Source organism: Mycteria americana, chromosome 8 (assembly GCF_035582795.1).
Source record: "Mycteria americana isolate JAX WOST 10 ecotype Jacksonville Zoo and Gardens chromosome 8, USCA_MyAme_1.0, whole genome shotgun sequence".
Classification (NCBI taxonomy): Eukaryota; Metazoa; Chordata; class Aves; order Ciconiiformes; family Ciconiidae; genus Mycteria; species Mycteria americana.
In genome coordinates this window covers 20,949,645-20,965,773 of record NC_134372.1, presented here as the reverse complement: position 1 = coordinate 20,965,773, position 16,129 = coordinate 20,949,645, and the positions used below count along the sequence as shown (strand labels likewise).

Below are 16,129 nucleotides of genomic sequence, written 5' to 3'. Positions count from 1 at the left end.
CAGCTCATTAGCCTAGTTTTAATTGGCACATGGGATGAGGGGAAACAAGCAATGCATGAATACAGCTGGAAGGAGCTGCAGGACAAGCCCTTGAGGGGTTCCCAACCAAAGCTTGGTCAGAAGATGTGGAGCAGGTGTTTCTCCAGGCTCCTTCCAGCCTCAACACAACGACTCAAGACCATCTCCCGTGGCCCTGCCAATGCAGCAGTACTGCCAGGAAGGAGCCTTCAGCGCCGCGACAGCAATGTCACTCCCTGAAGCTATCACGCCAGTCACAGCGTTGACCTCACCCCAGTTTGGCCTGGGACACGCTGCGGCAGGGAGAAGAGCAGCTGAGGCTCGGCCCACGCAAGCCAGCACCACAGCTCTGAGGAGCACCCGTGGTGCTCCTGCCGGCACCCGCTCCTCTCAGGAAGCTGCCTATGACATCACCAAGCCTCGCTACAGCGTCACAAGCCCCCCCCCGGCATCCGCACGACCCCCTTTACGCCCCGTCCTCGCGCGGTGCCGCTGGGTACTGTAGTCCGCGCGCCGCCGGTGGGTGTCTGGGGACTCCGGTACCCAGCGGCCCCCGCGCGGCCGCCGCCGCCTCCGCGCACAACATGGCGGCGCGGGCGGGCCGGGGCGGCGGGCTGTGAGGGGCGCGGGGGCAGGCGGGCTGCCCCGAGGCTCGCCATGACCTACACGGCGGAGCAGCTGGACGGTGTGCGGCGGTGAGCGCGGCGTGGGGGCTCCGCCGGGCCGGGGCCGGGGGAGAGGAGCGCCTGAGGGAGCAGCGGGGGCCGGTTCGGGGGGGAGCTGCGGCTCGGTGACAGGCGACCGGGGGCGGTGGGTCTCTAGTGGGAGCCTGCGGCGGTGTCGGGGAGGGTAGGCCGGTAAAGATACCTTGTATGCGCTTCCAGAATAAAGAGGTGTCGGAACTACTATGAAATTCTGGGGGTGGAGAGGGACGCCAGCGAGGAGGACCTGAAGAAAGCCTACCGCAAACTGGCCTTGAAATTTCACCCTGACAAGAACCGCGCTCCTGGAGCAACGGAAGCTTTTAAAGGTGAGGTGGGAGCTGGCCCGATCTCGAAAGCCGTAAAGCAAGATGGGGACAGACTGCCTCAGACTTACAGTTCTGCACCTTATATAAAGGCATCATACGGGCTCGTATGGCTTGTCATTTTTATAGACAGATACGTGCATCTCCACAAAATCCTGCAGCTGGTCGGTAGGCTTTACCTTTTAATCTTCAGAATACAGGTTTCCATTAGAAGCAAAGGGAAACATATCCCAAATCTCATTCCTAGATACTGCTAAAGGTTCAGAACGATTCTTGGAAATTATACTGGCCTTGCAGGAGAGTGTGTTGTTGTGTAATCAATAACTGCTCTGTGTCATAAATAAAATGGTATATGTATATATGCAAGCATATGAAATTTGAGTCCAATATTCTGTGTCTGGACTTTTCAGTAATGTCTAAACCTGTATCAACAACGTTAGCATCTAAACTCTTACATCTTTTGCCTTTTCTGTGCTGTGTTGCAGCTGTCTGCAACAGCACTGTAAGGCAGCATGAGGAAAGTAAGATATTCATTCATAGTCTATTAGAATAAGGAGTTTTTGAAGGGCTTTTCTTTTTTGTGTTTGTGTTAGGATTGTATTTCTCTATGAACTTGTTTACAGCCATGTTCTGTCAAAGATCAAGGAAGAAGATGAACCAAATAAATACTTCTGGGTGGTTTGACATAAAGTGTGAAATAGATATGCTTACAGCTTCACAAATGTCTCTGCCAACACAAAAACTTGGAATATGGTTCTGCATTTTAATCAGTCCCTGCAGTTATTAACTTTGTATTAACTGTATATGGTATATGGAGATGCACTTCTGTATCAGTGCTTACTTTGATCTGAGAAAATGTTACATTCTCACTCAATCTTTTGACTGAAGTGGATTCTCTCACCTCAGTTTTACAAATATTTCAACTCTCTCCGTATACTTTTAACACTTTTGTCTTTCTCCTGGTGTCAGTGATAGCAGGAAATAGGTTCCATCACAGGTAATGCCAGCATTGTAACACTTTTTTTACAAAGGCAGTTCTTTCAAAAGTAAATCAATCTTTGGTCAAGCACAAATTCTCTATGCCTGTTTGGGCTTTTTTGCTGCTCTGCTTATAAAAGTCTGAGATCTGGAAATACTGCGTGATATGCCTGTGTAACACTTCTTTTAATTCACTCTCCAGCAATAGGCAATGCTTTTGCAGTTCTGAGCAACCCTGAAAAACGATTACGATACGATGAATTCGGAAGTGACCAAGAGCACGTCAGCACTGGCCAGGCCAGGCACTATAATTACTACACAGAATTTGAAGCAGACATTACACCAGAAGAAATATTCAATGTGTTTTTTGGTGGGCACTTTCCTACAGGTCAGTATCTGTCTGTAGTGTTTTTGAAATGCAATGAACTGACACTAGACCATAAAGGAAGTTCAGCTTCTCTTCGTAATGCTCAGGGAGTTGATTATACATCTGAAAAGAGCAAAACATTTTTTTATTTACTCTTTTCTCCCTTCCTAGCTTTTTATGCCTGGAAAAGCTCCCTTAATGCACAGTTTAAACTTCAAATTTTAGCAACTCCGTTTCCCAAAAAAATGTTGTCAAAGCCCAGCCTTGCTGTCCAGGAATGCTTCTAAAAGAGAGACCTACCAGTGGGGTAATGGCTGTTGCTGCCAGGACAAGTTCCTAACCTCGCAGCCTCTCTTGAACATTTCTGACAGTACTAGTTAGGGTTAAGAACATTTTAGTCTGGCAAGGGGTTAGGCTGTTTGATTCTTGGGTAGGCAACATTTTAATACTAGATGTAGCTGAAGACCCTTCTTTTTGTTGTTGCTTTTATTCCCTCCATTGTCTGAAGCCAGCAATGGTATGGGAGGTAAAATAAGGTGTGAATGGGAAGGGATCAGAGGTATCTTTGCTGATCAAGTTGTACTTGAGACACCTTACTGCATTCCAGTACAGCATGGCAGCAGCTCCTGGTAGTGTGGTCTCAGTGCCCCTATAACTGGGAAAACATAGGAGTTCATTTGGCTTGTGGCAGCTTGCGTACTGTAAAGAAGTTAAAACTTCTTAGCTTAGAAAGTGATGCCTGCCAGGAAAGGCTGGCTGTTACTGGATATACAGTATCCAGTAACAGAACAGTAGATCTGTTCCTGTAGCAGCTCCGTGCATGTCCCAGTCCAGCCTTGGCTTTTGTATTTGTAGTAAAAATAGAAAGATACTGCAAGATCAATGGAATACAGGTTTGGATTAAAAGTAAATCTGAAAGGTATGGTGAGCTCAAGGGTCTTCCTGGCAGTATCTAACGAATTGCTTTAGCACTCTTGTAAACTTACTCACCTCCAAGGCATGGTATAAAGCAACATATGCGCCAATTACTACAGCCTAAAGCCACAGATGCAGGTAATTACTTACAAGCTCCCCATAACCTTAGTCTGTGTGGTGGCATCTTGCAGCTCAGGGTACCTCAAATTGTTTTCAAAATTTGATCAGTAGATGTGCAAAGTGAGCCAAACTCAACGGGGCCTAATTCCACACTTGAGTTTGCAAGTTTTCCATTTCTGACTTTGCAAGAAATTGCACCTGCGTGTACCTTTTGTCTCAGCCACCAGGGAAACTTTTCCCTTGTGGAATGTGACTGCTGTGTAGCTGAGGGCGACAAGAAGGTAGAGGCTACAAGTTGAACTTCCTTCTCCTAAAAAATAAGTGCACGTGGAAGGAAAGAAACTGGTGGCAGAAATTCTTGGAGAAACTTAGGATTTGGGAAAACTTTTTTCTAAGCACCCTGCAAAAGCCATTCTTCTCTTCCCACACTTCCTTCTGTTTTTTCACAGCTTGATAAAATACTGTCTGAGCAGTGTTGAATGATAGAAACAAACTTTCTTTTTCAAGAAGGAAACTTTCATGTTTCAAGCCAGCCTCGTTTGGCTCTCCGTTGGAGCTCTTGACTGCACACATGCCTAGACCTTTGGAAAAATCTTTGAACAAGCAATTAAACAGATGTTTTGACACAATAGCAAAGGTCACTTCTGCCCAGGTTTCTTGAAGAATTCTCTGGGAAATTCAGAGAAGGGACAGTGTAAGAGTGTAAAATAATGTGACATCTTTCCCGGGCTTAAAAATAGATTTGCATTTCTGTTGTCATGATAAGGCCATAAATTTCAACACTCTACATTCTGAATTTCAAAAGAGGAAAGCACAGCTATTATTAAGATATTCATATGGTGATAAAATTGGAGTTGAAGCTTCAAATCAAAACAGCATATGCAATTCTTTCCTCATTTTAGAATTTTTAAAAATAAATCAACTATATTCAGCATACAAGAAAGGAAATCCTGAATTGTACTCTTTTTTTTTTTTCTCATTTTTTAAATCTCTTTCCTTATTATAAAATCATTAAGTGAAACTATTAATAACTTGAAGCAAGAGGAAGTAGAAATGAGCGTAGAAGACCATATTCAGTAACTATGGGAAGCCATAATTCATGGCCTGAGTCTGGTGAAGCAAATTAATTTTCCTGCTTAGAGCCTGGGGATGCACACAAGCTATGGCTTTGCAAGTGAATGTGACAAAAACAGTGATAAAATGTGAGATACAATAAGAAAAATTATAGCATGTTTCTGCAGTTTGATTTAAATTAAGATGGACTTGGGTCAAGCATTACAATTTCTCTGGTACACTTTTTGGAGCAACATACTATTTTGACATTTAAATCTGAGGTGTGTTTGTGCTTTTTAATCTGAGGTCTCGCAACTGTAATTCAGGCTGTGTAGTATAAGTGTGGATAATCAACTAGAAATTCTGAGAAATACAGGTGAGTACCAGCAACTGGATGAAAATCATGACTCTCTCTTGGTTTCTTTTAACAGGAAATATCCATATGTTCTCAAATGTAGCCAGAGATGCGCACTATTATCCACGGAGGCACCGAAATGAAAGAGCATGGACGCAGGAGCAAGAGGAGGAAGAAAACAGGCCACAGGTAGCCAGGAGGAGGGATCTCTTGGGCTTAAATATTTCACCAGGGTGAGGGGTCCACTTACATATCTGAAGCCAGGACAGACTTTCCCATCCTTAAATGCTCAGTGTTTATCCTCAAGTGCTGCAGCTAAAATGGATGTTTTCAAAAGTAACTAGATTGTCTTTTATTAGTCACTACTTTAAAAATACATTCTAGTGATAAGATTACAGGCCAGGAATTTCTGTCACTGAGTGTTTTGCTGGTGCTTGATTTTTGCAATCTCTAATGGTTTGGTAATCCAACAACAATTAGTCCAAATGTGGACTGATAATGGATACGGAAGTACTGACTTGTCCTCATGGCGTATTTAATCCTTCTCTAAATTAGCACACAACTTCTGCCCAGCAGCTGCACAGTCTTCTTCCAGCCCCCAGAACAGGATGGGTCTGGGATACGTTTCTGCCAACTGAAACCTCCGGATGAGACACAAGGTGTCATTTGTTGCTAGTGCACATACACACATGCCACCTGCCTTGCAAAAATCTTCCTCCGGAGGTAGTCTGTTAACCTAACAAGATCATTCTCCAAGGAAGATTAATTTTTCCCTGTGAGTCTCTTATAGTCAGGCTCTGAAAAAAACCTGATACAGCCTATAGGCAGCGAAGCTAGGGCAAATGAATCCCACCTACTACTGTGTCAGGTATCCTTGTTGCTATCCCAGGGCAGAGGGCAAACCTAAATAGCTGTATTTTGCTCCTGATTAGAAAAGGCATTTTAGAAGCCAGTTTAGAAATCAAGTGAAGAGCAGAAGTAAAGAGCTGTGTTTTCTCTTTGATATTTTTTTCCACTCTTTTGTTCCACAAAATTCATGCAAACAAAAAACCAAGTGCTTGCATTCTGTCCCAAGTTACACTACATATGGTCTCTTAACCCTTTACTTTTCAGCCATTTTATCCAGTGTTTGAACAGAGATTGAGATTTTTAGAATGCATGTAGCAAACTTCAGAAGATGCATGGAAAGCCGTAGGCACAAATGGGAATTGCAGTGTGTTCCTTCAGTTTGGATTGTCAGCTGGTCACTGACAGGTACAGTGCTGTGGGCATCTATCGCCTTGTGAAGGAAGCTGTAGATGAAAGAAATGTCTTGAAAATATAATTGAAAGGAAATGGCTTTAAAGAGTTTTCTGAGATTATTAATCTCAGAAAATTAATTTTTGAATTTAAAATGTCATCCCTCTCAAAATTTGAAAGTACTTCCTCTTTTTTTCTTTTCAGTTTACATTTAATACATTGCTGATCTATGATAGATAGCCTGGTTTCTGTGAACAAATGCATCCTTTTCCATCTATATCTTTTCTTGACTACTAATTATTGTTGTTGTTTTCAGACTTCATATTCTGCATTTATTCAGTTGATGCCAGTTTTCATAATAATAATAGTGTCCGTTGTAACTCAACTGATGGCCACAAACCCACCCTACAGCCTATTCTACAAATCGTAAGTCATTTAAAAACACATTTTTCTCATCTTTGGGGTTTACGATAAGGAGATAGACGGAAGTTGGACTTGATAGAAAAATGCATGTTAGTGTTCTGTTCTGCTCTTTCTAGAAAGTGTTACCAATTTGTAAATAAGGAAGTACCAACAGTCTCTATTGACGAGTTCTCCTAAACATTATCGCTATGAAGTTAACTATGGTGTGCTTTATTGTACTGTGTGCTGAACAAATAGAGGCACTGAGCCAGAAAGCTTTCTCAACTGTTGTGAAATGTTTAGCACAGTGATACAGTAGCAGGAATGTGGGTGTAGCTCAGCTACAGTGCTGATCAGCCTCTGGTCTGCCCAGCCCTGAGGGATCTGTGGACCACTGCTGAGGTTCCGATGTAAAGCAATTCAAAAATGAAGCCTGCGGTTTGCAGTATAAATCCAAATTTGCTCTGGAGCCTGAATTCCACTGGAAGAATTGTCAAGCTCCACAAATTATTAAAGCCTTGAAATGCCCTGGTTTAACATCTGTAAAGAAGCAGGACCCCAGGGTTGCAGAGGGCAAACTGAACTGGTCAGCTCTGGAAGCAGAAGGAACACCACCAGGCCTGCCGTAATCTGAGTTTGTGGGGCAGAGGAAAACCCACTAGATCCTCTCAGCATCCAGTGTTGGGAGGAGGGAAGCTCTCTAGTGGGAAAGAGCTCAGTTCAGTCACCTTCACTGGCTCTTACAGAGATAGTGGGAGTCAGCAGGTTTTGGAGAACCTTCTGCACGCAGCAGTAGCAGAGCGCTCCAGGCACTCCCTTTGCTCCCTTCTAGGAGCAAAACCACTTAGGTTTAGGTCCATATCCTTTCCACTGTCATAGTAGCTCAACACCCTTTATCGTTTTTTTACCACAAGATGTCAGTGTGTAAACCTAACATAAGAACAGGAGGGTGGTGGTTTTTTGGGTGAGTTTTTTTTCAGAGTGTTTTTGCTATCTGCCAGTCCCATATGAAACCTCCCACACCGCCCCAGAGCAGCTAATCTCTCCTGCTTTTCTTCAGTACCTCCGCTTCTCCTATTGATTTGAGATAGTCAGGCCTGAGCTTGGTACGCAGTTACGCTGTTCCTCTAAATCATATCCTTAAAAAAACTAACAGCTTGAAAACTAAAAGAAATTGTCTATACCAAGAGCATACACCTCTGAGACATAGCGAGAGAGAAGGAAAAGAGGAGTCCAGGAAATAGAAGGGGCAAACTGGATTCCATTGAGTAGAGTGTAACCTTTGTGTTTTGGCTGCCTGCCTCTTTCTCTAGTCAGTGATTTGAAAAAACGCCTGGGTATCTTTGCTCAAATAAGGAAATTCAGTATAAGAGTATAGTTTAATGCAATGACTGTGTCAGAGTGGCTAATTCTACCTACAGGATATTCTTTGGGATATTCCATGCTCCACTTTGGTTACTGATGATTATAAAACCCTAAAGGAAAGTGTAGAATCTCCCCTGCTAATTTTTATTTCTACTAAAGGATCCAGAAATTGGGAAAATCCAGATCCAATTGCATTGTGCCCTAAGCAATACTAGGGCCATATGCCTTTCCTCTAATCTCTGTTTGTTATCAATTCCCATGGATTTCTGGACCTAGTTTGCCAGAAATTACCAGCAAACAGAAGAAAGTGTGTGGAGCTTCCGTTCACAGATAAAATTTGCTCTTATGTTTTGGAAGTGTCTTGACTGAGCTGTTGAGAACACACAGAGTATGTGGAAGGAACAGTGTCAGCTTGGAGTCAGTTCTTTGTAGATATCTCCAAATATTATATATTTTCCTCTGGTTTTTAGCGGGGAGGGTGAATTCTGTTTGTAGTGCACAGCTTGCTGTGCCTGAGACTTGTAATTTTCTTATTGGATGGTTGATGGAGCTATAGTCCTGCAGAAAGTAACTGTAAAGAAATTGTTGTAAATACTGTCCTCTGGAAATTATAATATGGAGAAACATCTCTTGATTTCTTTACATTTGAACTGCTAAAAAAATCTGTTTTCTCCATGATGTTTTCACAGGTCCATAGGCCATGTTATTAGTAGAGAAACAGAGAATTTGCAGGTGCCTTACTATGTTGATAAAAACTTTGAAAAGAATTATCAAGGAGCAGAACTTCAAGAGCTAGAGAAAACCGTTGAAAAAGATTACATAGACTATATTCAGACCAGCTGCTGGAAGGAGAAACAGCAAAGTAAGTTATTTTTGTTACAAGTGTGTGCCTCCAACCCATCAGTAGTTGTATGATGGCTATGCTTCACAAAGCACTGCCATTTTTAGCCTCATTTTCTGATGCTTATAACATCACAAACCTTGCACTGGTATTTCTCATGTCTGCTCTTAACAGTGAATTTGCTATTCTTGAGGTTCTGTCAGTTCATTTTAGGTGATTCTGAGAGACAAGTGGAAAGTAGATTTCACCATTTGAGACATTTTTTCCACTCAGTTTTTATGCTTGAATAACTCTGTGATGATGTTTTAAACGTGTAATCCACCACACTTATCTAGCTCTGACAAATTGTTAGGGCTAGAAAAGATCTTGAGGCATCACCTATTCCACGTTTCCTTTGCTGGAGCAGAATCCTTTTTTTTTTTTCAACTGGCTCCATGAGAAGATTATTTAACTTTTTCTTCAAAACTTCATCAGAAGGAGAGCCCATAGCCTGTTCAGGTGCTTTTGGTAATCCTGCAATGGATGTGTTACTGGTATCAGTTTTCAAAGAGCATGCTTCTGTACTTGTTTTGTGCGCTTATTTGCATTTTCTATCTTTAGATGAGTTTGAGATCATGTTTTTCACCATAGTCAAGATAGTCTTTTAAAAACAAGAATTGAATGCAGAAAGGGAGAACACAAAAATGTGAGCATTCAAAATCATTATTCTCATGTCAGTCCTAAGTTGATCAGTGGCACATATAAAGGCATGTATTTTAACCCCATATTGTATTATTTGTTAATTACTACTCTTGTAGTTTATTTAAAATAGAGCAAATCCCTGCTTCTTTTGTAACTGTACAAAATAACAGAAATCAAATTACAGGGACTAGCTGAAGTTGGGATGTTGTGACTGATTTTGTTTCAGCTAAAGAACTCATCACCTTAAAATGAGTAAACACAAACTACTGCTGTGCATAAAAAAACTGGAAGAAGCTGTTTCTGTGTAAATGTTTAATAGTAGCAGGCAAGCTGCTTTCACACACTAGTAAGGCTTTCTAAATTGTTCCATGTAAAACAGTCCTCAGCACACTACTAAAAAATGATTTTGCACTTGTTTACAGTTTCTTTACCAATTGCATCATTATAGAAGCATACACTTTGTCTAAACAAGACTTGTTTAATCCTGTGCTAGAGGTAACAATAGTGTTGCTGACTCCAAACTATTCACAGGTTTTTGATGGGAAGGGTTGTTTTGTTTTCATCCAGAGACTGTTTTCATTTATTTTACATAAAAGTTACCAATCTTTCTTTTAAAGAGAAATATACAGATGTAGGCTCTGAAGTTAGAAAAGAAAAGAACACATAATATAAGACCATAAAAATCCCAAACAATCCCTTAGTTTTTGGTGTGCTTGACTTGTGATGTCTGAGCATCTGTGGCTGGCAGTAGCAGCCTCTAGGTATAATGTGGCTGTTAATAACCATAAATGTAAGCTTCATGCATAGGCTTGCTATAGGGTTAGAATTTATTTCATACAGAAAAATCCTTTTAATTGACTTTGTGCCACTGAAAGTTGCCATATTGTCTATTTCACATAGACCTTGAGCTAAGGAGTGCTGTGCCCCAAAATGCGCAACTTTGCAAGTCAAAGAGAGACCAGTAGTCAGAGGGGGAGATGATCCAGCATTGAATGCCAAGTAATGCCTGCAAAACAGTGTTCCTCTGGAGCTTTTTACACTTAAGAGACTTTATTAGTCACACATCTGCTAATATATTTACAAGGTCCACAATTAGCAGAAGCCTGAGGAGACCACTGTAATTAAAAAAAAAACATTTTAAGAATGATTACCATCTAGGACAGCGAGCAGGTAATGAGCACAGCTGAGACTGTGCTAACTTTAGTACAGCCAAGTTTGTAAAAATAAACTGTGAATACAAGATGGAGTGCTGGGGAAGAGTTCTCTGGAGATGTTGAAGCAGTTGTTAGTCAGCTGTTGCTTCATAACTTTGGTCCATTAATTCTTGTTTAAGTGTTTAACTTCATGTGGTGAACTTTTTTTTTTTGTCAGTTAATGTCTATTAATAGTACGTTTGTTTTATTTACTGAGGGTGCATTTCTCTTTAGCACCAGCAAAATGGACATAGATTAGTTATATAGGAACAGATTTATTTTTAAAGTCCTTGATGACTTGAAAAGTGTTACCTGGTGTCCATCTGCCTTAAAACTTTTAAAGTAACTGATACATCGGTATCTTGTTCAACCAGTCACTTTACTACTGCTGCAGTAGAAAGCATTCCTCCCTTCACAGCAGAATAGTGTGTAAAAGTTGCATATGCTGTGGGTTTTGCTCTTCTGAAATCTTTGATACAGTTAAGTAGAAAAAGCACGTCCCAGGTTTTTACAGGAGATTGTTCAGCTGTGATAGCGGAATTGTAAAGTAACGACTGCAAAGAGCTCCAAGTCAGAGGAAATTAAAAAGAGGCAACTGAAAACAGAGAGGAGAAGGATACATAGTTGGAATTAGGTATTTTAGGAATTCCTTAAAGAGAAAAAGTAGAAAGGAATAACTCGATGTAAAAGATTGAAAAACATAAGAAACCAGTATGACGGAATGAATGCTGTCAAAAGTGCAAGCATTTGCAGTGAATTTTTCCTCAGTTGGGTAAGTGTAAACTAAGATTCTTCACTGGAGAACTCCAGAGACTCTGGTCTCAGAGACAATTACCTGAGTCTAGTTTTGCTGAAGGCTTGTCAAGGCTACTTGCCCAGCACTACTTTAGTGGCATTTTAGTTATAAAACCTGAAAATTTATTTCTGATCTAAAATACAATGTTTATGCCTGTCAGTTTGTAAAGCTTTTCAATAAATAGGTGGAGGGTTAAATGGCTTTAAATTTCAGTGGGACAGAGACAGAGGACATAAGACATGGAAGGACCTATTGAAGTTCTTTCCACTCTGAATGATTTTGTAAAATGGGGGACTTGTAAGATATAGAAAAGCTCTTTCAAAAATTGAGTGTCATCAGGTAGCCTGTGCTTAGGGAAATTTTGACCTTTTCAGAAACAAATTACTGCTATTCTCTTAGGTGCATCTAATCCTGGATCTAAATTATTCTTCAGGGATAAAGCTATATTAAGACTTCCTTAGCTAATCAGCAAAAGAAATTTCTCTGAATTACTGGGGGGAAATAATTTAAACAATGGGATTATTTCAGTTTTGAGAAGAAGAGGAAAAAATATGCAAAGTACATTCACGTTTGTATTGTTAATGAATGGGCACAGAGGCCTTTCAGACAAGTCCCTCAGCTAGCTGTTCACCTTCCTCTAATCAATACCAAAAAAAAAAAAAGGAGATAATTTATAATGCCTTCTGGGCAAACCTCTTGCCAGACAGATTTTGAATTCTGGGAAGTGCAACATCAAAAAAACAATTATCTATACCTTAAAGTATATATTTGGATGAGTGCTCTGGGCCCTTGCAGAATGGATCTGCCAAAATAATTGCATTTCTCAGTTACATGCGCAGAGGTGTATGTTTTGTAGTTCCTGCTTAGTTTATGAGGCTGCAGACAGCTGATGCAGCCCCAAGGAAGCGATAGGAAAAGTAGTCACAAGGCTCCCTTTCCTTCTGGCTTGTCACTTAAATACCACTGGTAGGTGTAGAGTAACCCCCCTCTGCTGATTGCACCTGGTGATACCTCAGTAAGGATCAATACGTAATGAGATGAGATCTAATTCAAATGTAAACAGCGGTATTGCCTAAGACAGGTGCTGTGTAGCAGATCAAATGGTATCCTACTAGACCCTTTTTATGCAGAGTTAGTTTAAATATATATGTATATTTTAAAGCAATCACACATTGTTTAGATCATTAGCATAATTTTAAATCTTATGTGACTTCTAAGCTATATTTTTATAGTTCGTGTTTTCTTTGTAGACAGTAATAATCAGTCTTATTTTTTGTTTTGGTTATTGTCCTACCTAGTGCACTGGTAGAGAGGGTTATTATAACTGAGTTTTCAAGCAATTATGAAAATACTGTTTTCTTAAGTAGCTAGCCTGGTTAAACCTGATGGCCTCTCTTTAAAGAAAGTTGCTAACATGCCCAGTTTTACTGAAAAAAGGTGAATTAAAAGAAAACATGCCACAAGGATAACACAGCACTGACAAACAGTTATGTAAAGTACGCTCATTACTTCATCCTAATTTTTTTTTTTTTTTCATCTTTCAGAGTCTGATTTGTCAAATTTGGCCAAGCTATACAGAGATGAGCGGTTAAAACAGAAAGCAGAATCACTGAAACTTGAGCACTGTGAGAAGCTCTCTAGTCTGATTGGAATGCACAAAGGGGGCTGACCAGGACACACACGTTCTGTAGTTTTATTTATTGATGGTTTAACTTATGTTTTTATTTTCCTTTGTATAAAAAGGGAAGGAGTCTATTGTAAAGAGTCTGAACATTTGATTCCTTCTGCATATAGTACAGAGATGGGCCAACACAAGCTGTAGAGCTAGTGTTTGCTGTAATATACTGTACACTATATTTGGTTCCAAGGACCAGTGGCACTTTGTAAATTAATTCCCTGGGAAGTGCTATTAGTTTGGAACCTGTCTGCATTGGTAGTTTGTCTGCCATCCGAACAGTCTATACTTCCCAGGAGAGCAGACAAATGTCTTAGCTTTCTGTATTTTATACGGACCTGCAATTCACTCGATCGTACGAACAGTGTAGTTCTCAGTATTAAGTGCGCTAGCCTTCTCACACTGATACCAAGCGGATGCCCTTGCTTCTACAGTGGTTTGTAATGGAATTTAGATGGAAGGCAGCGTGCTTTGTGTTCGAGTGTAATATGCAATGCTTAATTCAGAAGAGTCAAGTACCTGCTTCAGGTGAGCACTTGAGCACACTCCCAGCTCTCTGTACTGTCAAAGGGATGTAGCCCTGTGCTTGTCTGACTGTGTGGCCGTGCCCTTTCTGTTCCATGGGGAGACAATATGCTGAGATGGCAACAGCAACATCGAACAAGAAGATGAGAGCCTGTGAATTGCACCAATTCCAATGTCTGCCAAACTGTAGAGAAAGGACCAACTGTATTTATTTTCTCATATGTTTTCAGTGGCATATTTTTAAGCTGGCTGTTTAATTCTGTTTTTTATCTGCAAACTCTTCTCCAGCTGTTACAGGGGTCCTGCTTTTTCTGGTACAGTTTTGATGTAGCACATTTTTACTCTGTTGAGCAGTTATGAATGTTTCACTGTAGAGATTAGTATTGCAAAGAAAAAGACCCATGTAGTAGTGTCCTGTTTTTTTCTTGATCCTCCCTTATGAAACCAGGCATTTAAAAGCAGGTTGAGGATGGGTTATATTCATCAGCAGCAGAGAAGAGAGCTCAACTCTAGTTGACCGTCGTTAACCTCCTGAGCCAGTTTCTCTGGTGGGATGCTTGCAGGTGCATACCACACATGGAATGAACTATTCTTACAAAGGACATCTCCAAGCAGTGCAGGCACTGGAGATGCAGGCTTCTGCCCTCCATCCCTGCTGTGGGGACTTAGCGTAGCCACAGCAGAGGCAGTGGTCGCCTCTCTGACGTGGAGGTACATGCCTATTAAAACTGAACAACTCTCTGTTGTTGCCCCTGTTCCTAAAACTCGCTACAAGTAGTGCAGGATGCCACAGATGGCCTTGGCTTAAACCTAGGAAGCGAAGTGCTCAAAAGTTTGAGAAATGCCAGAATTAAAATTGCCTTTAAAGCTTAGACTTCAAGTCTCCACATGCTTGGGAGTTACAGTGTAGTCGCGTACTAGTGCTCTGCCTGTGCGCTGAGGGTGTCCTGTTGGCATGGTGGACAAGGCAGCTGAGAGCAGGGAACTGGGACTGTGAGTACCAGAAAGTGTCCCCTTGGTGTCCCTGTCCCATCCGTTAAAGCAGTGGGAGGTTGGGCAGCAAATGAAACTGGGAGCTGCAGGAAGAGAAGCTTTTCTGGTGATCTGCACCAGAGGGGGAGTGTTTGTCTTGGGTTTTGAGACTTGGTGCTTCTTCAGACAAGACGTATGCATCCCCTGTATGATTAGACCATTGCAACTACAGCAATATTGCTGCTGTGAAATGGTGGTGCGTTTAAAAAAAAATAAAAAAACAACATAGTGACTCCTTAAAACAGCAATTTCATGTTAACATTTGTTCCCCATTGGGCAAGTTTGTAGGAGCGCTTGGGGAAGCTGAGCAGAGTTTGTCAGCCACTCAGGGCAGGAAGAGTGCCCTTTTTTACTAAAGGCATTTAGAGAGGGTTGTTGTGAAACACGTTTAGTGTGAGAGTCTGTAAGGGCAAAAATGTTTGATTTGATTATTCTGGATTGGTAATGTGGCTGGCAGTAGGACAGGCAGCCTTAATTCTGGTATTTCCCAGTTTTGAGCACATAATATGAGGGTGTATAAAAAGCAAAATTCTTTTAATGTTGCTTTTTATATATTAAATAGTTTGTAGAATGTATTTGAAATAAAGTGGCTGAACTTTGTTCCAGGTTTGATATCTTCCCTGTCATTCCTGTTTGACTCTCATGGCTGTAAAATGATACAGGTGGAGAGACCAAACACCATGACTTTATTGGACCTATGATGTCCTGTATGGAGCTTGAATTCATACATAGTTATTGTGCATTTAAAATAGATTGAACCTTTCATCCAAAGATCTCAAAGTGCTTTATGGAGGTGGGAGACCACCTGAGAGAAGCACAATGATTTTAAGAGTCTTCTCTGCGACTAGGAAAGAGGCCAGGATGAAGTGGAAGATGAGACTGAAAGGTAAAAATATTTCAAAAAGCAATAAGATGTTCTTTGTTCATGATCACAGTCAAGGGTGTTACGGATGACCATTTGCATGCTGGTGTTGTGTGCTCTGAATTAAGGGCATTTGGGTCTAAAATGTCTTCAGTGATAAACACAAGTACTTCTTTTTGTAAAGCACTGGCATCCTACTCGGTGGGGGGGGAGAAGGAAAATCATATCTCGTGCCTGTGGCTGTTGAAATGCATTCCTGTCATTAACCAAAGGTTATTTGCCAAAATGTGATTGACTTCTAATTATTTCTTGGGTCTCTAAAGGCAGAAAAAGCTGTTCTCTGAGTACCTGAGCAGGCCTGGTTCGCGTGGAGCGGGCACCCAGTGCCGCCGGCCACACCGTGTCCCCGGGTGCTGGCGGTGCAGTGGGATGGTCCTATTTCTTGGGGAATACCAGGGACTCGCAAATGGGTTTATATATATAGATTTTTTTTACTTTACCTTTCTGTGCCTGTCTGTACCGTGGTAAAAAGCCTGACTTTGAAACGAGAGAATTGTACCGTCTGGGAGTTTGTTCCATGCGAAGTGGAGGCGCGGCAGCATCCGCAGGGATGGGCCATGAACTAACCGCCGTCCCCGCGGCGAGAGCCCGCCCCAGGCAGCGGCTCGCTCGGGAGAGCCGCGGG

General features: G+C 41.5%; 1 protein-coding gene across 2 annotated transcripts; it reads left to right on the top strand.

The window, feature by feature from the left end:
- The first annotated feature begins 558 nt into the window (after positions 1-558).
- Positions 559-14,806, top strand: DNAJC18 (DnaJ heat shock protein family (Hsp40) member C18). 2 transcript variants are annotated; one of them, XM_075510088.1, is made up of 8 exons: positions 559-713; positions 903-1,048; positions 2,226-2,411; positions 4,910-5,022; positions 6,389-6,498; positions 8,529-8,701; positions 9,281-9,365; positions 12,895-13,033. In XM_075510088.1, exons 1-7 carry the CDS (start codon positions 676-678, stop codon positions 9,325-9,327), a joined length of 813 nt encoding a protein of 270 aa, XP_075366203.1. In that variant the 5' UTR covers positions 559-675; the 3' UTR covers positions 9,328-9,365; positions 12,895-13,033. The 2 variants fall into 2 exon arrangements, with proteins under 2 accessions (XP_075366203.1, XP_075366202.1); XM_075510087.1 differs by lacking the exon at positions 9,281-9,365 and having other exon boundaries at positions 12,895-14,806.
- Positions 14,807-16,129: the final 1,323 nt, after the last annotated feature.

What these genes read in the sequence shown, in the direction of transcription:
- DNAJC18 (XM_075510087.1), top strand. Translation starts at nt 676, where the DNA reads ATGACCTACACGGCGGAGCAGCTGGACGGTGTGCGGCG. An exon ending in CAGCTGGACGGTGTGCGGCG is followed by an intron (nt 714 to 902) that starts GTGAGCGCGGCG and finishes ATGCGCTTCCAG; the next exon opens with AATAAAGAGGTGTCGGAACT. An exon ending in AGCAACGGAAGCTTTTAAAG is followed by an intron (nt 1,049 to 2,225) that starts GTGAGGTGGGAG and finishes TTCACTCTCCAG; the next exon opens with CAATAGGCAATGCTTTTGCA.